Source organism: Mirounga leonina, unplaced genomic scaffold, assembly GCF_011800145.1.
Source record: "Mirounga leonina isolate KUSES-001 unplaced genomic scaffold, KU_Mleo_1.0 Mir_224, whole genome shotgun sequence".
Classification (NCBI taxonomy): domain Eukaryota; kingdom Metazoa; phylum Chordata; class Mammalia; order Carnivora; family Phocidae; genus Mirounga; species Mirounga leonina.
Window position 1 is genome coordinate 10,744,761 of NW_023270615.1, and position 21,726 is coordinate 10,766,486.

Genomic DNA, 21,726 nt, shown 5'->3' on the forward strand with positions numbered 1-21,726 from the left:
GAATCAGCTGGAATGTAACAGTTCTTGCAGGAGAAAAGGATGTTTGAAAAAGCCACATCCTAAACACCAGGGTTACATGAGATGTTTGTGTATAACATTTATGTAAAAGAAAAAAAGTCTCATACCTTAGAAGGCATTCATTTTTGTATTGTGTTTATGTGTAATGTGTTTAAGCTTCTGTGCAATAAAGCAACCTTTTGATTTTACTACCAAGGATGACCAAAATGTTAGATCACTTGATAAATATGGTTCTTTTAAATTTTTCTGATGCTATTGTTCTTTTGTGCTTCATCTGTCAAGGAGTTGGGCTGTCCTTAGGTTTCATTGATTTCCCTTGAGGGGCCATGATGGAAATGAAGACCTCAATATAGTTTTCGTGGCAGATTCACAATGGAACATAAAATGACAGAGTGGCAGCCTGCATGCCGAGCAGTTTTATTTCTGTCATTGAAAAGCAGGGACATCAAAGTATCTTGGCAAAAATAGGTTGATGCTCATGATGGCCTGTCAGTATCTTCTACTCAGTAGTACAGTGGAAGATTGACATTGGGAGAAGCAGGGGAGCATTGTTGAATCTAAGCCATGAAGTACTTTGAAATCATTGAAGGGGAAGAACCTTATGTTCTCAGCTCTGTTTACTTAAATATTGTAGAGAGTGGAGAGGATTGTCTTAAATATCCCTCCCTCCCTCCCTCCCTCCCTCCTTTGCTTCCTTCCTTCCTTCCTTCCTTCCTTCCTTCCTTCCTTCCTTCCTTACAGAAATATGTATTGGGTCTCAACTCTGTGCTAGGTACTGCTCTAGGAGCTGGGGATATGCTAGTGAATACAACAAAGGGTCTAGCCTCATGGAACCTATGTTCTAGAATGAGAGATAGACAAGTAAGTGAATGCAGACTATATCAAGGCGCTTAAATGCCTTGAAGAATAAAAGGGAAAGAGGATAGAGAGATGATACAGAAGAGGAGCTATTTGGGTGTCTATTGGAAAGGAAACACTTGGGAAGAATTCTGCATGAACTTGAGAGGTAGCTGAAGGAAGAGTATTCTAGTCAGAAGGAACAGCAAGTGCAAAGTCCCCAAGGCAAGAGTATGTGGTCTGCTCCAGCGACAGCAAGGAAGTGGAGTATGAGCTGAGCAGAGTGGGCATGAGGAGATGAGATCAAAGGGAAAGCAGGGCTCAGAGACCTCAGAAGAACTTCGGCTCTTACTCTGATTAAGATGGGAAATCTCTGGAAGCATTGAGCCAGAGGCCAGGCATGATCTGACTTTTTATAAAGATGACTTATAGAGTTCCTTTTATAAGGATCACTGTGGTTGCTATGTGGAGAGTAGACTGGGGTGGGGAGGGTGTTAGGAAGTTGTCACAATAACTCTGGAATAGGGTTATAGAGAGTGATGCCAGTAGAGAAGGTGAAAAGGTTGGATGCTGAATATATTTCAGAAGTAAAGTGGATGGGATTTTCTGATGGACAGTATGTAAGGCATAAGAGAAAGAGAGAAACCAACATTAACTCTGAAGGTTTTGCTCTGGGCAACCAGCAGAATGGATTTGCCACTCCCCGAGATGCCAAGACTTGGGAGATATGGGAAGAAAAGATCAGCAGGAAAATTAAAAATTAGTTTTGAATTTGTTGTGTTTGAGAGTCCTGTTAGACCACCAGATGGTGATGTTTGGATGTAGTTGGAAAAGTTAACCTGGATTTCAGGGCAAAGATATAAATTTGTAATTAAAAAAAAATGGTATTTAAAGCCATGGGAGTAGATGAGTTCATCTGGGAGTGAATGCAGATTGAGAAGCAAAGACATTTTAGGACTGAATCCTGGAGCACTGCATCATAGGAGGAGAACCTAGAAACAGGTAGAGTGACCAACCATCCCAATTTGTTTCCTGGTATATGAGCTTTCAGAGACTGTGTCACCCTCCATCTGAATGAAGTATTGCAAGAAAGAGGGAGTGATTAACCATGTCCCATACTGTAGATAAACCAGCACTGAGCAATGTCCACTGAATCTGGCAACAGGGGAGTCTTGGGTGACTTTGACAAGACCTCTCTCATGAACAGCCAGGTAGATTTGAGGACCACCCTCCATAGGGGTACACACATGTGAGGGTACTAGGCCAGTACCCCTGGAGACCCCACACCTCTACCCCCAGCCCTGCACAGAGCAGCATGAAGCAACCCCGCCCCTCCCCAAAGCTGTAACAAAGGACCCTTGTGGCAGGCAAGAATTCTACCACTGAACCACCAATGCCAAAGGACCCTTGTGATTTCCTGTCATTTAACCTTTCTGTTTTTCAGCATCCTTATTTGTGAAGTATTACCCAGATTTGTTATTTTAATCTGCTATCAGTGTGCTCTCTGAATACTACACTGTGCTGGGAGCTATACAGATTCATTTTATTTTTTTATTTTTTATTTTTAACGATTTATTTATTTATTTGAGAGAGCGAGAATGAGAGAGAGAGAGAGCACATGAGAGGGGGGAGGGTCAGAGGCAGAAGCAGGCTCCCTGCCGAGCAGGGAGCCCGATGCGGGACTCGATCCCGGGACTCCAGGATCATGACCTGAGCCGAAGGCAGTCGCTTAACCAACTGAGCCACCCAGGCGCCCCTTATTTTATTTTTTTATTTTATTTTTTAAAGATTTTATTTATTTATTTGACAGAGAAAGAGACAGCGAGAGAGGGAACACAAGCAGAGGGAGTGGGAGAGGGAGAAGCAGGCTTCGATGCGGGGCTCGATCCCAGGACCCTGGGATCATGACCTGAGCCGAAGGCAGATGCTTAACGACAGAGCCACCCAGGCGCCCCTATACAGATTCATTTTAAACAGATATGGTTCTGGTGCTGTAGGAATTGTCAGTTTCAGAACAAATTGAATCCAATTCATGTCAGGAGAACTAGCCTTTGATGTGCATTAGGGGACAAGGAAAAGCTCAAACTCCCTTAATTAAAACATGGATTTCTGGCTGTGAATAATTGAAGCGTTTAGGGTATTTATAATCTTCTTGTGTGTTTCTAGTCTTCTGTCAATGAGGCCTCTGCAAAAAGTAACTAGAGAGAAAGACTGCACAAGTCTTCACTAGAGAAGTGTTGAAAATTGCTTCCGGGGCAATGACTGTGTCTCCTCACCTAGAGCTGGACCACCGTAGGACCCCAGGAAGTATTTGTTAAATGAATGGAAGTAGACAGATTAGTCCAGGTTTAGTCAGAGCAGTGGAACCAGGAGGAGATGCATATGCACGGATATTAAGGAGTTGATTGCAGAGAATTGGCTTTCCCACTGGTGGGGGCTGGCTAAGCGAGTCCCCAGAGCAGTCAGGAAGGCAAGATCATAAGCAAGCTGGAGCTCCATGGACAGGAGCTCAAGCCTGGAGTCCCTGAACTAGGAGGTGGCTGTCACCTGATTAAGTCAGCATCCACCTGATTAAGTCAGGCCACCCAGGGGAGTCTCCCTTTACATTGACTTAAAGTCAACTGATTAGGGACCTTAATTACATTAGTAATATCCCTTCAACAGCAGCACCTAAATTAGTGTTTGGTTATATCAGTAGAAGGTGTATGTATGCCCCAAATTAGCTGTAGCAAGAGAAACATCCTGGAGCCCACTCTGACTAGAAACATACTAGGAAGTAAATTCGGGGAATGTAGTTCAGCCTAGCAAAGTCGACAGTCATGATAGATAAAACCTGATTTAGGATTATTTGTTGTCTTAAGAGTTTTTGTTGTTTTGTTTTGAAGGGTTTTTTTTTGTTGTTTTTTTTTTTGGTTTCTATTTTGATTATTTGGGGTTTTTTCTTCTATTATTTTTTTATTTTTTATTTTATTTATTTATTTTTTTTAAGATTTTATTTATTTGAGAGAATGAGATAGAGAGAGCATGAGGGAGGTAGGGTCAGAGGGAGAAGCAGACTCCCCGCTGAGCAGGGAGCCCGATGCGGGACTCGATCCCAGGACTCCAGGATCATGACCTGAGCCGAAGGCAGTCTCTTAACCAACTGAGCCACCCAAGCGCCCTCTTCTATTATTTTAACAAGTGATGGTGGCAATGTCATAATTCATGGTATAAGGGGACTTTCTTGGAATTACTTTGGATTATACCATTTAATCTAGTCTTGGGTCTTCACTGACTAACAGGCCATATGTACTCAACAGCAGAGAAAACAAAATAGTTAATTTTCCTGTCTGGCTTTTAAGTTCCCAAGAGCCCCAGTCTTGCCTTAAGGACTGACTTTAGACCATCCCCCCACCCTGTTCTCAAACTTCAGCCCCCAATGAAATAAAATACCACTGCAGTTCTGTTCAGTATTTGTTTCCTCCCTTTGCTTATCCCTAGATCAGCATAGTGTATGTGCTTGTGTGTATGTGTTGATTGCTTCAAAATAAAACCAACTCTTGAGTTGCAGACTTCAGAGAGTTTAGAAAACAGAAATCTCTTTTGGTTCCTGTTTTTTTTTTTTTTTTAAATATTTTATTTATTTGACAGAGAGACACAGCAAGAGAGGGAACACAAGTAGGGGGAGTGGGAGAGGGAGAAGCAGGCTTCCCGCTGAGCAGGGAGCCCGATGCGGGGCTCGATCCCAGGAGCCCTGGGATCGTGACCTGAGCCGAAGGCAGACACCCAATGACTGAGCCACCCAGGCGCCCCAGGTTCCTGGTTATTATGTGAATTTGCAAGCAGAACAACTTCCTCGGAGACCCTGTTCACAGTACTTGGGGTCTCCACCTACTTGCCAAAGAGTAGTTTACATCACATTAGGAATGGACAGTTTCCTCCCTTGTCTGTTTCAGTGTAGAAAGAGTAGGGGAGAGTAGTCAAATGTCACCTTGTCTGTTGCGCTGGAACCATACTCAGTAATTCTCTCATATGGTTGATGTTTACAGTCTGCTCAGTCCTGAAATATATGCGACCTCGAGAGTTTGACTTTACGATCAAACCCGTATATCGATGACACTTGGCCATGGCCCCACAGTTAGTGCTCAGTGAGGTTACCGTGTCCTTTATCATGGCTGCCCTCTTCAAACATAGGATGATTTATCTGTGAGAATGTGGCAAACTGCACCATCTCATGGCTGACTAGAGATCTCTGGGAAGATGCTGGAGAGGAGCTACCTGACTCTTCTGTACCCCTCCCCTGCCCTGCTCAGTGACTGGCATTCAGCAGACACTCAGGAAACCCTTCCTGAAGGAGGGAATCATCTGTCCTTGTCACCCAGGTTCCTAGACAGCCTGTCCTGTAGGTAACAGGTGCTGCTCTCAACCAGGTTTGTCATCATTTGTAGCTCTGGCTTTCAGGGTCACGACAAGTAGACTATGTTGGCTGGACCTGAATTTTCTTCTCTCCGATGATTTTGCACAAATGCCATTTCTCCGTGGAAGCTTCTACTTACTAGTGATTAATGCTAGCGTCACAATGCTTCCAAATTGTGCTTCAGTATAATTTTTTTTTTAAAGATTTTATTTATTTATTTATTTGAGAGAAAGAGAGAGAGACAGAGAAACAGCATGAGGGGGAGAGGGTCAGAAGGAGAAGCAGGCTCCCCGATGAGCCGGGAGCCCGATGCGGAACTCGATCCCAGGACTCTGGGATCATGACCTGAGCCGAAGGCAGTTGCTTAACCGACTGAGCCACCCAGGCGCCCAGTATAATTTATTTTTAAGTATATATTTAAAGTGTCTCGGCTTGAGGGATTGACATTCTTCATAATAAATTTACATTTGTTATTACTGTAATTAATTAATTACTTTATGTCATTACTTTGAGCAGCTGGGCTCATGAGAAATACAAAGTAGAACTTGTGGGTAGTATGGTAAAGGTAGTTTTCACCCTCTTCCAAACACACTTACTATTGCCTTGTGTTTTAAGTATTTCTGGAAGTACAGATTCCCTAAAATGCCTTCAAGAGAAAACACAACCACTGTGGTTAAGAACATGAGTCTGCCTGGGTTTGAATTCCAGAGGGCCTCCTTCCCAGCTGTGGAGCCATGGGCAAATTATTAAATCTCTAGCCTTCAGTGTCCTCATGTAGAATGGGGTTAGTAAGAGTGTGTACCTCATAGGCTTTAGTGAGGATGACATGACATAATGTATATAATGACCTAGCCAGTTTCTTGGCACATAGTAAGTGCTCCATAATTATTGGCTTCATGGGTATCAACTTTGCAATAATAAGACTGGGTATGCAAAAAAATGCAGTTTTCTATTTCAGTTCCTGACTCTGAACGCTCTGTACTGGGTTGTGGTAAGGGGTGGGAAAATTCACTTTCTACTTTGGGGTTGGTTGGTCTTAAGGAGGTCTGCATAGACAATGCCTGCCATTTTCTCTGGCAGAGGTCACTAGTGGCCTTTTGCAAACTCTGTCCCCATCTGGCTTCTGCCCAGGCTGATCTCCAGCTCCCGGAGCCCCTGCTGGTCCCTGTCTCTTCATTTTGAGAGGCACCCTCTAAGCCCTATGGTCTTCTCCTTAGCTGACCTGCAGGTCCCCCCAAGAAACTTCCCTGTCTTTCTGTCACAGCGTATGGGAGCCATGCGGAGCTAGAGATGTCTCTGCTCTCCTCCACCAAAGTATATCCTGTTGCTTCCCTTCTGCCCCCTTTGTCCCTGCGGCCCAGGACATTATGTAAGCCAGCCACCTTCCAGAATCTCAGAGAAGGAGGAGGGCACATGTTGCCTCAGTTCTTCTCTTTGTCCTCAGTCCCCAGCACGTCACTCAGGTCTCCACCATGACCAGGAACGGCAAGGGTGGGAGGAGGGAGGGCAGCAACATCTACCTTCTCTGATTTTATGTCCTTTTGCCTCTCGAACAGCAAGCAGTGCCTTGTCCCTCCTCTCCAATGTGGAGCCCTCACATCGAGTCTGGTGTATGGTTTCAGGCTGGTGAAAAACCGGTTTTGATAGCATTTCCTTTGGATCTGGCCTCATTTCACATGGAGGCAGTACAAGTCGAGAGTCTGGAGTGTTTGTTTTATTGGTCCGTGGTCGGGGGCGGGGGGAGTAGAGAACAGTACCTCCTTGGGCTGGTGATTCCAAATAGCCTGCCATAAATGAACCCCACGGAGCTGCTGGTATTCTCATCATTCCACAGCTCCACTTGATCTGATTCATTTACTTCCTTAAGGCAATGGTTCCTGTTTGGGGACTTCACAGACAAGAAAAAAAAATGGTTGCTTGATTGCCAACTGTTTCTTTTGTCGACTAGAGAACATTCTATTTCGAATTCCCACCCACTTCTGTCATTGCTTTTGTCCTTTCCCACTGCACGTGGATATAGTCGAAGAGCAAAACAAAACAATCCTTTAAAAGGGAGAACATTAAAAAATAAATAAAAATAAAAGGGAGTACATTTAGGCCTAGGTAAAATCAGCCAATTGCCTTTAGTTTACTCATTTAACTGCAGCCCCGGTGAAAATGTCTTCCTGCCCAGCAGGAGTCAGTCCAGAAGCCTCTGGAAATCACCACCACCAAGTCTGGCTCACCATGGGCTGTGATTATGTATGAAGTGCTTTCAAGAAGCAACATATAGGAAAAGTCAGGCCAAAGGAAACACGGCGCCTCAATACTCACACAAAAGGAGTGTTGAGTTGGCCCGAATTTCTGGAAAATTGCCTCCATGCACTACTTCACTGTATTGGGGTAAACATGGCCTCAGAGAGCTTTTGCAGGGGAAATTATAAAATTCAGCAAAGCCTCGTGATCTCATTTTGGATCTCCTCAGGATTCCTCATCAAGATGCAATTAAGCAGAGAAAAATTCTGCCTTGGGGTGTGATTTGGGTGCCTCGCCGTGTTCTGACTTGACTTCCCGTGCAGTGTCTCTTTCCCTTTCCGTATCACTGCCTCTCTGTCTGACAGGCCCCTCGGAAGACCGCTGCACTGGGCTGTGCCCTCGGAGGCAAGCCCTGAATGGAAGGGGCAGGCCCGGGGCTCGCCAACTGTCGCCTTGGTGCTTTTCCTGGAAACCTTGTGGGAACGTCCTTTTCCTTCTCCTTATCTCTGCAGCCTCAGTTTTATGACCCGGTGGAGCCGGTGGACTTTGAAGGACTTCTGATGACACAGCTGAACAGCCTGGATGCGGAGCTCGCCCAGGAGCTGGGAGACTTCACCGAAGATGACTTGGACGTGGTGTTCACGCCAAAGGAATGTCGCACTTTGCAGCCTTCTTTACCGGAGGAAGGGTAAATCGTGTTCCTAAAGTGTAGATGCGTGTGATGTCGTGACTGTTATCGGTGAGCAGGAGAGATGCCTTAAGTCTGGACTTCTTTTGAAACTAAAGTTACTCAGATCCATTAAGGGGGGTGTACAGGATGACTGCATATTACTAGCGCCTGTGATCGTTTTTAAATTGGTTTGACCAGAGGCTTTGAAAAGGCATGTGGGGACTAAGCCAGTTAAGGGGATGCTCAAGGAGAGGAGGAGAGGTGCAGGGGGAGGCCTGGGAGCCTGGACCTTGGGCGACTCCCGTGAGCTCCCAGAGCCTCAGTTTCTCCATTTGTAAAAATGTCAAGTTTTTCAGTAATAATCAGTGAAATGATTCAGAAGCATTTGAATTGTTTCCACCTAAGAGACGGGATCAAGTCCCAGACAAGTTCAACCCACATTTATTGAGCATCTACTATGTGAGTAGGGCAAAGTTCCTTCCTTGGAAGAAAGTTTTGCCAAGTGGGGTGGCAGTGGGGAAAGCTCTGGAGAGTGAATATGTGAAGAGCTGGTTAGAGCTTGAGTTTCTACGGTGGGTTAGTCTATGTGTTTCTAGGTGCAGGCATTAGCTCTCTGTAGCGAACAATGGAATTATATCCCAATGAAACTCTTGGTACTTCCATGGTGGAAAAAGCAATACCTCTTTAGAAGTTTAAGATGAACTTTTATTTGCATTTATTTTCAAAACAGAATTAAGATACACGTCTCTCCTGGACATTTTCAACCTCGTCGTCACCTTCCCCAAAAGGAGTCCCCGGAAGGAGATCATGAAACACAGTCCCCGCCCCAGTACTGTGCAATATATTCTAGTTCTCATTTGGATTTTCTTCCATCATAGTTTAAGGATGTGGGGTGACAGTAATACGGTATTATCATGAGTCTTTGCTCTCCAGTTTCGATAGTTCTTATTCACATAGGAGAGCTCATCATGTACTCAGCTCAGACGTTTTAGAAATATTCACTCCCCAGAAAACAAACAGTGGAAAACATTTCTCCCATTGTCAGCCCATTTATTCAAGGGTAACTTTCATGTAGGTTAGGTCTATTTTTGTCACCATTGACAGAATCATTTCATATCATTTCCTTGTCTGAAATTTATGGTTGCTTATTTAATTATTTTCAAATGAGGTCAGAGTCTTGGAAAATCCTATTTAAGATACTTAAAATAAATTTAGAGATGGGATTTTTGAATTTTGGTTAAAGAGGCAGGTTTTTTTTCCTTAGCATCAGTAATTTAGTATAATATTGCCTTGCAATCAGAACTTCTAGCTCACGCTGTCTGTCTGATGACTTTAAAACAACCTCTGCTATTTCAGAGGTTGAAAAGTCTGCCATTATAATCAAAACCCAGGAAAGCATCATCGTCATCACCAGAGTAAACAACAGCTGAATCCCGTTGACCCAGAACTTCATGGTGAGCTCTGACAGTGTGCTGGTTAGAAGCCTGCACTCCACAGGTGAAAGGCCCGGATTTAAGTCCCTGCTCTTCGCCTGCTGGGTGATTTTGAGCCAGGTCCTTCTCATCTCACTCTTCTGCAAAATGAGAGTAATAGTGCATGCCCATGCCCTCGGGAGAATTAACTGAGTTTTTTCAAAAAGAGAGAAATAACCGAATTAACATGTGTACGGTGGTTACATCAGTACCTAGGACATGGTAAGTGGGTCGGAGGCATGAGCTATCCTCCATGGGTCCTACTATGTGCCAGACATGCTTCTAAGCGCTTCCACATTGACTTAGTTAATCCTCATCACAGCTCTCTGAAGGAGGCACTCCTCTATGAATAGTACTCTAAGATGAGGACCCTGAGGCATAGAAGGATGGCCCGAGGCCACATGGCTAATAAGGGATGGGGCTAGGGTTTGGGCAGTCAGTATTTAGTATGTAGTGTTTAGACCCATTCATCTCTAATACCAGAACACTTGGAAAAACAGCAAAAAGCTTTGCTACTCTGTGGAATTGGTTATTTCAAGACTCTGGCACCCTTGGAAAGTATCTCTCAGGGCACGCTCTTATGCAGGTATGACAAGAACTGCCCCAATTCAGAATCACCGACCAAAGCCAGTGTCAACTCCTCAAAGCACAAGACAGCTGTTCTTCGTCATGGCTTTCCGAGAGGGAAATGCGCGTGTCCTAACAAGGTTACACATGAGCAAAAAATATGCCCAAATTACCCCTGTGAGAACTTGGTATTTATACTTATTTTTCTGGTTATGTATGTGATTACAGCTAGTTCTACCTGTCTGGTGTTGGAATGCCTTTAAGGGATAGGTATAGTTTAACATGATTCTCTATAATAAAAAACCCCACAAAGCATCAAATGCCAATATGTTTGTCTCATCAAAGTAAAAATGCTGTCGCCTGAGGAATGCTCCAGACACTTGATGAATGGGGAGGAATGCCCCTGGCGTTCTCGCTTGATACGGAGTTGATTCATGCTGCTCTCCTTGGTTATGATAAGGGATTGTTTTGTTGTCTTTATCCAGTACTAACATGATTTTATTTCATTTTCCACCTCATTAGGGTTGAACTGGACCCTCATGTCAGGGACTGTGTTCAGACTTATATTCGGGAATGGCTAATCGTGAACCAAAAGTAAGCTCCTTTTTCTTTTCTCTTTACATATATACATATATTGTTAGCTTTTACAGTTGTTTTTTAATGAAAATTTTCAGGTGCAGTTCTAGGTTTACAGGAAAACTGAATAGAAAGTACTGGGAGTTCTGATATACCACCTCCCATCAGTTCCCCTTATTGTTAACATCTTGAGTCGGGGTTTTGTTAGTTGGTTTGGTTTGGTTTGGTTTGGGTTTTAGTTTGTTTGTTGCACACGTGCCCACATCACTGTTCCAAAGGAATTTTAGCAAGGAGGTGACTGTTTAAATACAAAATACAGAATTCATGAGTAATGAAAGCGGATTGACTGTCTTGTCCCCTATTCAAACACCTGCTAAGGCTCTGTACTACCTACTCTTATCAGATATCAACTCTGCTGGTTTGTCTTTCAAGGGCTTTAATAATCTGGCTCCACTGTATGTATTAAAACTTATTTCCCTTATCTCCCAGATCCACTTCCTTTCTGCTGGGCCTGGTGCCTCTTCCTCACTATTCCTCCGCATAACCAGCTCAGTCCTACCTCCACACCTTGGCCATTGCTGTTCCCCCTGCCTGTGCCCTCCGCTCTTTCCCCTGTCAGATCCTACCTATGGATTAAAGGCCAGGATAAATTTCTTTCTTTTTTTTTTTTCTTTATGCAGCCTTCTCTGACTGATTCATTCTTTCTTGGATGGACCTTACTTAAGATACGTGATGCATTTGTTAGCACTGATGAGCCCATAGTGATACATTATTATTAACTAAAGTCCATAGGTTACATTAGGGCTCCTCTTTTGTGTCCTAGGTCCTACAAGTTTGACGAATGTATAATGCCATGTATCTACCATCGCAGTATCCCCTGCCCTAAAAAATCTGTTCTCCCCACAATCATCTCTCCCTGACAACCACTTACCTTTCTACTGACTCCATAGTTTTGCCTTTTTCCTTCACATCTCTTTGTGGCTGGAGAGCTCATTTCTTTTTTTCACTGTGTGGATTTATCACAGTTTGGTTAGCCATTCACCTATGGAAGGAGAAAGTTACATTTTAAATATAAAGAATAGGGCCTTTTTGTTTTGTTTCCGTTCTGATGAATTCCGAGGAGGGAAAAATAAATGAATTGAAACTTGGCCTCAGGTTCAAAGGTAACATTTAAATTTGTAATCAAGAAATAGTTTACTTGCTAGGCTTCCCGTCAAAAGGGCCCTTCTCTCCTGGGTTAGTCAAATGTTCTACAACATTGTCTTGAGCTTTTTGTCTCTATGTCACTGACCTGGACAGTATTGTCCCATGAGAAACATGTAGACACATGAAAATCCTCAGCCTATGTGTATGTATGGGTTGGGGAGCAGGGTGGGGAGTGTCTGCAGACTGAGGACACATCCCATTAGAAAAAGCATCAGAGAACCTTTATCAAGACATAAATAGTTTGAAATTCTGCTCTCCTCACCTCTCCTGCACTCCGGTAAGAATTACTGTCCTATGGGATAAACAGTGAAAGACTGTGGAGGTTGGGTTTTATCCAGCTCCTGGAAGTGTGCCATTGAATTTGTGCTGATGTTTTTTGGAGTAATGTCAGTAAGCATACTATTTTCAATAGCTGAGCAAAAGAAAGCAACCGCTTAGAAATAGTAATTAAGAGAAAGTTAGATGCTAATCCATGTGCTCTAATTTCCAACATGAATGGAAAACGAAGTTTGTCAGGTAGTCAAGTAAGATTATGCTTTGCTGGTAGTAAATAAAAAATTTCAGAACAAGTTGTTCTCAAGCTTTTAAATGTTATAATTAGAGATACTTTCTGGATATTAAGGTTCTAAAAAAGTCTGAGAAGGAACAATAAATAGAAAGGTCTGTTTTACTACACTTGGTTTCTGTTTGCTTCTTGGGACACTTTTTTTTTTTTTAATTCCTCATAGCAATTCCCATTGGAATATTCTTTTTTCCCCCTCTATGATGCACAAATGTGAAAGAAAAAAGGACTCTTTTGGAATACTCATTTTAGAAATTTTAGAGATCATAGGGAAACAAAAGGAGAAAAAAAACCCACTTAATTTACTATAGACAGATAACTGCCATTAACATTTGATACATAGCCTTCACATCATATTTCTTTGTATATATATTTGTATAAAAACTAAATCAGATTATAATACTATTTTATAGCATGATGCTATTTGGGGTTTTTACAGTAACTGGTGATTATCTCTGTTTGCTATTACATACTCTCCTCAACAATTTTTAATGGTTGCATGATATATTTACATCAAAATTCACTTAACCAATTTTAATGTTTACACAATTCCCTGAATTTCAGTGTTATACCCCAATACAGTAACATCTTTGTGCACATCTATGATTTTTTTTTCCTTCAGAATAAATCCCTAAAAGAGGAATTTCTCTGTCTAGGGTTATGTACAAACTTAAGGATTTGGGAATAATATATCAGAAAATTATCAACAATATGTGCATGAATCCTCAAAAATATTGGATGTTATCTTTTAATACATTTCCAATTTTACTTGTAAAGAGATTTGCATTTTTGTATTATGAAATCGGGCAAAGCTTTGTCCATATATTAGTTGGCCCTCTTGTAATTTTTCCTTCATGTCCTGTTTATTCTTGAAATTTGTGCACCTCTATTAATATATTTGTCTGGGCCTGTTTATCTCTAGGACTACCTTTATTGTTAGGGATATTAACTATTTGTCCAGCATATATTACAAATTCCTATCCAGTATGTTCTTTGCCTTTCAAAATTGCTTATAATTTTTAACATTCAGAATTATTTATGTAATCAAATCTGTATTCATAATTTTCCTTGTGATTTCCATTTTTGCTGTCTTGCTTAAAATGTAATTCACAAACCTGATATTATTTACTGGGAATTTTAGATTAAAATGTTAATCCAGACCATTAGCCACTTGATTGCTTTTCTGTTCCCTTATGTGTCTCTATTTGTTTTTATCTCTTCTGTAGGAACAATGATTATCCATATATTTATTTTATTCAAATTTTTGTGTCTTTTTCTTCCCCCATAAAACAAAGTGATATCTGCTTTAACTTTATCTTTGGCAACATACTGGAGATGGGGATTGCCACTGGTCCTGTTCTCTGCACACTTGTATAATGGGCCAGTTTCTTTCCCAGAAATTCGGTAGGAGTATGCAACTCTGAAACTCATTGTCAGTTTCTGGAAGCTTTGACTGGTGTTTAAGAGAGGAAGCGCCTTTTTCTATCCCACTGTTTGATTCTTTGGTACTCTGAATCTGATACTCTGAACATGAAAATACATTCCTAGCACACACTCCTCCCAGAGATCATTCTGCCCCCATATGCACCTATAATACTTTATTTGTGGGGAAAATCCAATACACTGTTGCCAGACGCCCTTCATCTCCCAACCCTGCACACATTTTCAGCTCAGTTGTTTTCTATGAGTTGTTTCTTAAGCATTGCTGAATGATGGTAGAAAGAGAAAGGCAAGAGAGAAAGGAGTGCAGCCAGGTGGAGCCTGGCCCTGACTCCATACATAATCCTCTACCACGAAGAAGGAGCATTCAGATTTCTGGCTCATGTAGACCTTGACTGCTCAGGGCCTGGCAGGAAGGACAGTACCAAGTGTCTGTTTTCCTTTGAGTTCCCCTTTGGGGAGACAAAGCATGGGACATCATTCTGCCATCTCCATTTGATCCACAGAGATTCTGTCCAGATTCAGGTATTAAGTTGTGTGCTCATTTGGGTGAGTTTCCATTTTTTCTGCATCTTCATAAACAGTGTCCTGGGATGTTGGAGGAGGATGCTATAAGCTTTTTGGCCTGTTGTTACTTAGTGATTAATTAGCTCTCCTTTGAATTTGTTATTTTATGTGTCAAATGATGCATGCTCGTTTTGAAAGAAATCAAGTCATGTAGATATGTATTAAGTAGAAGGCGGTCTCTTGCCTCACTCCTCGCTCACTCCCTGCCCTTCTCTTCAACCCACTCTTAATGCATGAATATTGTTGCTATGAGGGCTTCCAGAGCTTTTCATGCCCTCACAAATATATAGACGGATATTTGTATTTTACATAAGTATTATGTAAGTACACATAGGTAAATATGTATATATGTTACATATATATACAAAATATCATTTTTTTTCAATAATATCTTTGACATTCCTTCCATGCCAGAGATCTCTCCCTCCCTGCCCGGTATTCCAGGGTCAAAGGAATGTATCATTAAGTTATCGAATCTTTCTCTATTGATGGACATTGAAATTGTATCCATTTTTCACAGTTATAAGTAATATCACAATAGACATCTAGGCACACTTGCCTGGACACATGTATGTGAGGATTTCTGAGGGTAGAAGTGGAGTCCGTGCACATGATGCATCCTCATAAGGACTGCCAGATTTTTTCCAGGAAAGCTCTACTGATTGACTCCATTACCAACTGGGCATGAAACTGCCCTGTCCTTCCATATCCTTGCCAATGCTGGATATGATTGATCAAAATAAAATATAAATTCCTGAACTTGTATTCTTGTTATTGTAACTGGAAGCTACTATACTCTCTGAATATTGTTTCTATCACTGAGTTTCCTTCCCTTATCTACCCTAGAATCCCAGTTACATATATACCTATCATACCACCTGACTTCCTACTTCTAGGTATTTACCCAAGTGAACCGAAAACTTCTGTTCACATAAACATCTATATGCAAATATTTATAGCACTTTTATTTGTGATTGCCAAACATTAGAAACAACCCAAATCATACGCAATGGGGTAATGGATAACCAGACTCTGGTACATCCATACAATGGAATGCTACTCAGCACTAAAATGGAACAAATTACTCATGCATCCGGCCATAGAGATGACTATCAGTTGCATTATGCAATGTGAAAGAAGCCAGACAAAAAAGATAATGCATGATTCTATTTGTATGATATTCTGGAAAAGGCAGAGCTGTAGGGACAGAAAACAGATCATTGGTTGCCGGGGTCTGGGGGTGGGGAAAGGAATTGACTGCAAAAGGTCATTAGAGGCTTTTGAGAGTGTTGGAACTGTTCTAAATCTTGATTGTGGTGGTGGTTACACAACTGTATGCATTTGTCACAACTCACTGAAATGTCATCTAAAAAGGATGAATTGTAATTGTGCCCTAAAATCAATAGATGGAAATCTAAGATAGTTGCTGACAGTAATTAATTACTCGTTAAATGTACACTCTGTTACTTTGCTATGGTTTATTATATTATTTCATAGAATGATGGTTTCTCAGGAGCAGGAGTAAATGGATTCAAGTCCTGGCTCCCCAACTTACTTGCTGTGTGACCTAAGACAAACTATTTCTTTTGTTCCTCAATTTCCTAATCAGAAAAACAGGAATTAGAATAGTGTCTACCACATAAGTGATATTATATGCAATAAATAAATTAACATATGTAAAGGACTAAGATTTCTTGGCCTATGGTAATAGATTAGCTACCGCTTATTATATTTATTAAAGAGTATTACAGAATATGGCTCAGTTGTCCCTGCCCAGTTGACAAATAATTTCAATTAGACCTGTTAGTAAGATATTATATAAAACAGGAAAAAAAAACAAGGGACAACTCAGTGTTATTGAAGGTTTCATTTAATGATCCAGGGTAGAGTTCCCCTCATAAGCACTATAATTTCTCTATTCTTGAAATTAAGATAAAATCTGGAAAATCAGAAGGCTTTAGGGTTTATCTAGTTCCAATTCAACCTACCCAAAATATTCCTTTCAAGTGAAATGAGATCTGAAGACTTCAGAAAAAGCATTTGTATTAGCATGTCAAAGGAATGAACCAAAAACTCTATCCCATATATTTTAATGCACTGTGGGGCGGTGTGTGTGGGGGGGGGAACTACCTTCCTCTGGAAGACCATACTTAATGAAGCCATTTCACCTTCTATGGACATGTCTCTGTCATCCATAACCATGCAGTCAAACACTGATTTAGTTAGCTCTTTTATTCCTCAATTATCTCCTTGCTGATATTACATTTCTCTGTAATATCTAAGGATAGTCTTTTATGTCCTTGCTATCTGTATAATGGCTTTGAATCCCACTTAGGGGGCAAGGGAGTAGAGTAATGACCACTTGTGTTCCCTCCCATGCTCATAATTCTATAGAGCAATTCCCACTCAAGTTCTATAATTGAGGCTTTTAAATCAGACAAAGAGTGCTGCCTAGGAAGGATAGAGGAAAGTTCTCAAATTTCTTTTTCACTTAATAAGAAAAATTAAACTACACAAAAAAACAAAATATGTGATATCCTTTTGGGGGAAATATGTTTCCGTACTTGAAATGTTTGTGGTACTTAGAATGGAAGATGCCCTGAATGGGTTCCATTCTATCTTTCATGCCTGTACCATAAAAATGTGGTGTCATAGCTCTAAAAATAATAGTGCTTCTCTTTTGGAAATGACCCTTGATCCAATGAAGAGAATGGTGCCATGGTTGCTTGTTCATCTCATCTCATTTCTAAATATTTGATCATTTTGTTTGGATTGATGTTTGCAGGCATCTTTTGGATCACACTAAATGCTTAAGCATTATTTCCTCTGCCATTTTCTCTAAATGGACTAAAGAGTGATTCACTTACGTCATGTTTGGTGTCTTGGTGGAAAGTTGAACTCTTAAGTAATTAAACTTGTTCACATGCTATTTATTTTTGGTGTATTATCCACAGCGACAGTGAAACATTTCATGAATGTTATGAGCAACATCATAAAAGCCCTTAGACTTTGCTTTTCATCCTGAGTGATTAAGGTAATTCTGAAGGAAGGTCGTGCTCAAGGAGAGCTGGGACATCAAGGAATGGGGTATCATCTGTTTTATTACTCCATATTTTACTCCCAGTGAACTGGTAAACAATTAAAATTCAAACACATCAGTGCATATAATTCAGTTACTCCCAAAACACCATAAAAATGTCTCCCTGATCAATAATTGCTTATTATGACATGCATTTGTCGTGCTGGCTGTCAAGGTGTTTAGCTATTTGCTTTCTAAAAGTACAGAAAGCAAGCAAGGCTCATCAGCCTGTGCAGTTACAAAGAGCAATCCAGCTGTGGAAATCACTGAGCCTCTCCTGAGCTGTTACACACACACTCCCATCCCCACGAATCCACACCCCTGGAAGCCCAAGGGCCAGGGCTTTCGTGAAGCCTTCCCTGACCTGGCCAGAAGAAATGGATCCCTTCTGTGAATTTTCAAAACATGCTGTTTGTATTTCTCTTAGAAGCTCTTGTCATACTCTACACTGCATTCTTTTTTTTTTTTTTAAGATTTTATTTATTTATTTGAAAGAGAGCACACACGAGCAAGAGAAAGTAAGAGCAGGGGGAGGGGCAGAGGGAGAAGCAGACTCCCCGCTGAGCAGGGAGCCTGACATGGGGCTCGATCCCAGGACCCTGAGATCATGACCTAAGCCGAAGGCAACACTTAACCGACTGAGCCACCCAGGCGCCCCTCTACATTGCATTCTGATTTCTTGTCTGAATGTTTCCCCTGCTAAATATGTGGTATTTCTCAATAGACTATGACTTCACTGAGGACAGGGACTCCTTTAAAGCTAGGATTCTTGTGTATTCCCTTTTACATCCTCCTTGGTGCCTTATTCTCAGGAGATACTTTATAAACCTGTGTTGAATGGGAGAATGAATGAGACTTCAACAAGCAAATATCCATATCGTGTTCCTTTAAGACAAGTGTTCTCAGATCTGTCAGACCCAACAGCGTCTTTCTGTGTAATGAATATTTTATAATGCCGCCTTTATCACCCATGAACTTTCTCATTTGTAGAAGTCAATAAAATGTCCCAACTGTTACATAAAGGAGAAATAAAAGAAGCAGAGTACATAAAATAGCAGGCATGTAAATATGCTAATGCTTGAACACAACTCCACCAGAGAACTTAGTAAAATAGCTGTTTGCAGCTGTGGGAACCATCAGTATGAATATCATGCCCCCCTCAAAAGCAGACTGCAACAGGTGTGTTGTATGGGTGACTCACATACCACAAGCAGCATTGCTGTTAGTAATCCATTTGGATTTGATGATTGTAAAATGCCCAATTCCTCATCAAATTTTCAGTTTATCTGTATCAATATTAAATCATAGTTTCCTATTTTATTCAGTAAGTTTGAATCCATCCAGTTCTGTGGTTTATTTTGATGCTCCGATTATCCTCACTTTGACCAGTGTCAATCCCTCCAACTGGCCCTTGTGTCTTTTTCACATGCCCCCAAAGAGCCATTGATCATATCCTTGCTTTTTGCCACAAGATATTCCAAGCTGATCTTACACTGTCCTTTCCTCACCCCTGGAATCAGTCATTTCTCCAAGAAGCTCTGACTCCTTTTAGGTGGAAAGTGGTACTTAGAAGCCAAGCTGGAGGTGTTGAGTGTGCTCATTTCTGTTAAGGTGTCACTCCTCCCATGTCTTCTCAGTGAACAGAGGTAGGGCGTGTGTGTGTGTGTTTGTGTGTGTGTGCATGCACACGTACTCATGGGCACTGAAAACCACAAGTTCATGTTGATACATGCAATTCCAGCATGACATCAGAGTATTCGTTCTAATTTTCTTCCTTTCCATATTTTTATCCCTTCTCAGATGGTGAAAAACCTGACTCTTACTGTCCTTAGTATGTTTGCTTACTTGATTAATCCTCTGATACGTAACCATTACCCACACTACCCCCAACCCCCACACAGTCGGCTTCCTCCTCATATTCTGGCTCTGATACTGACACCCTGCAACAGGCTTGCCCCTATTGGATGGGCACCATCCACCCTGGATGGCTGCCCTTTTTGACCTGCACTGATACTGAGTGCCAGGCCACCCCTCCATAGAGACACCCTTGGCAGACTGTTCCTTCAGGTGCATGCCCTCCTGGTCCTACCCAGAATGTCTACTCTGTTATCACCTGCCAGGCTCTTCCAGGCTTGGGGGCCCCCCCTCACACCATGTGGGTTCTGATTCTCCATGCCAGGCAGACCTTTTCTATGCATGTTCTCTTCACCCTGTTTGGCCTTCAACTTCCCATTCTGGGCTTCCTCACCTACTCCCCATCCTGCGGCATGGAGGATTACCTTGTTCTGATGTTTTTAGTGCCAAATTGTACAGGAGGGAGAGGAAGGAAAGGGAAGTGGAGGAAGGACAAGAAGAAGACGTACATGTATTGTTTTCCAGTCAGCACACAGGCTTTCAAAATGAGCAGTGTTATTCCTCATTTCACACCTGAGGAAACTGTGGCTCAGACAGGTTAAGTCACTTGCCTGTGGTCTCATAGCCAGTATGTAAGGGGGCAGCATCCGAACCCAGGCCCTGAACTCTAGAGCCAAATTCTGTCTACTCCACACTGCCTCTAAAGACTTTGGTCTTTAAAATCTGTTTGGTCTTAGGGTGCCTGGGTGGCTCAGTTGGTTGAGCATCTGACTCTTGATTTCGGCTCATGTCATAATCTCAGGGTCCTGGGATCGAGCCCCAAGTCAGGCTTCCGATTTGGCAGAAGTCTGCTTGTCTCCCTCTCCCTTTGTCCCTCCCCCAGCTTGCTCTCTCTCTTTCTCTCTAAAGTAAATAAACCTTTTTAAAAAAGAAATAAAATATGTTTGGTCTTTGGATTGCTCCCAAATATACAATAATTGTGTTTGGAGAAAAGGAATGCAGTTCTCTTGAGAAGCAATAGGTTTGTTCATTTTAAGAATAGTTTTTCTACCACTTGGCCCACTTCCGTATCTTTCTTTTGTCTGCAAAGAGGCTCAACAGGAGCATGGCTTTATTTGGCTCAGTTGCTCACGTCAGGTAGTGAGGCTGGGGTTTCTGGTGGCCAGGGGCACTCAACCAGCAGCCTTACTACCTACCAGGTGGTGGTTTCTGCCTTCTGTGGCTGGCACTTTTAAAATGAGTCATCTTTACATCCTTGCCAGTCTTATCCTCTCCCCCAGCCAGCTCTACCCCTGCTGCCACAAGAGAGCTTTGTGATAAAATGGGGAAGTAGATGCTAAATCTGGAATGAGGAAGGGGAGAGACGTTTGCTCTGGTTTCAAACACACAACCATGGAAGACATCAGTCTTAATGCTTTCCATCCCCCAAATGCTGAGGGCTGGTGCATATATGGAGTTAGAATATATATATATATACACATATATATGTACATATATATACATATATGTGAAATGAAATGTGAAATGAACTTGTAATACTATTCGGTGACTCATTTTTTTAATGCCCATTTGTCAGTGTCTTTGGGGTTCTTTGAAATGTGTCTTTGAAATAACTCCAGAAAACGTTCTAACACAATGGAAGACCAAAAAAGAAAGAAAGCGTCTATTTGCATAAAATAGCAAAAGAGCAATAGCCAAATAAATTTGACTTCTTCCAGATTTAAGCATCTTCGGAAGAAAATTGATTTGAATGTTTCCAGATACAGTGTATGAACTTTTTCTCATAAAACCTTAAAGCTGGGCAAATATCCTAGAATTCACCTCATGTTTATGCGTCACCAATGAAGAAACAGAGGCACTGAGGGAAGTGATTGAAGATGATGGGGGCAGGTGCCCGGCTGTAAGGCTGTAATTGTGTGTGTGTGCGCGCACTGTTCACTTGTCAGTAAACACTCAGAAATGGGTATACTTTGGGGCGCCTGGGTGGCTCAGTCGTTAAGCGTCTGCCTTCGGCTCAGGTCATGGTCCCAGGGTCCTGGGATCGAGCCCCGCATCAGGCTCCCTGCTCCGCGGGAAGCCTGCTTCTCCTCCCACTCCCCCTGCTTGTGTTCCCTCTCTCGCTGTATCTCTGTCAAATAAATAAAATCTTTAAAAAAAAAAAAAAAGAAATGGGTATACTTTATGAGACAAGAAATAAAGCTAAGGCAGATATGGTTCTTGTTGCCAAGGCACACAAGGTCTTAAGTT

The 21,726-nt window shown here is 41.9% G+C and overlaps 1 protein-coding gene across 2 annotated transcripts in view; it reads left to right on the plus strand.

Moving 5' to 3' along the window:
* The window catches only part of DOCK8 (dedicator of cytokinesis 8), a 227,664-nt gene that overhangs the window by 55,403 nt on the left and 150,535 nt on the right, over window positions 1-21,726 (plus strand). For both annotated transcript variants that reach the window (XM_035029106.1, XM_035029107.1), the window contains 2 exons: window positions 7,999-8,174; window positions 10,718-10,789. In XM_035029106.1, the coding sequence (XP_034884997.1) occupies window positions 7,999-8,174; window positions 10,718-10,789 (248 nt within the window). The remainder of the gene's footprint in view (window positions 1-7,998; window positions 8,175-10,717; window positions 10,790-21,726) is intronic.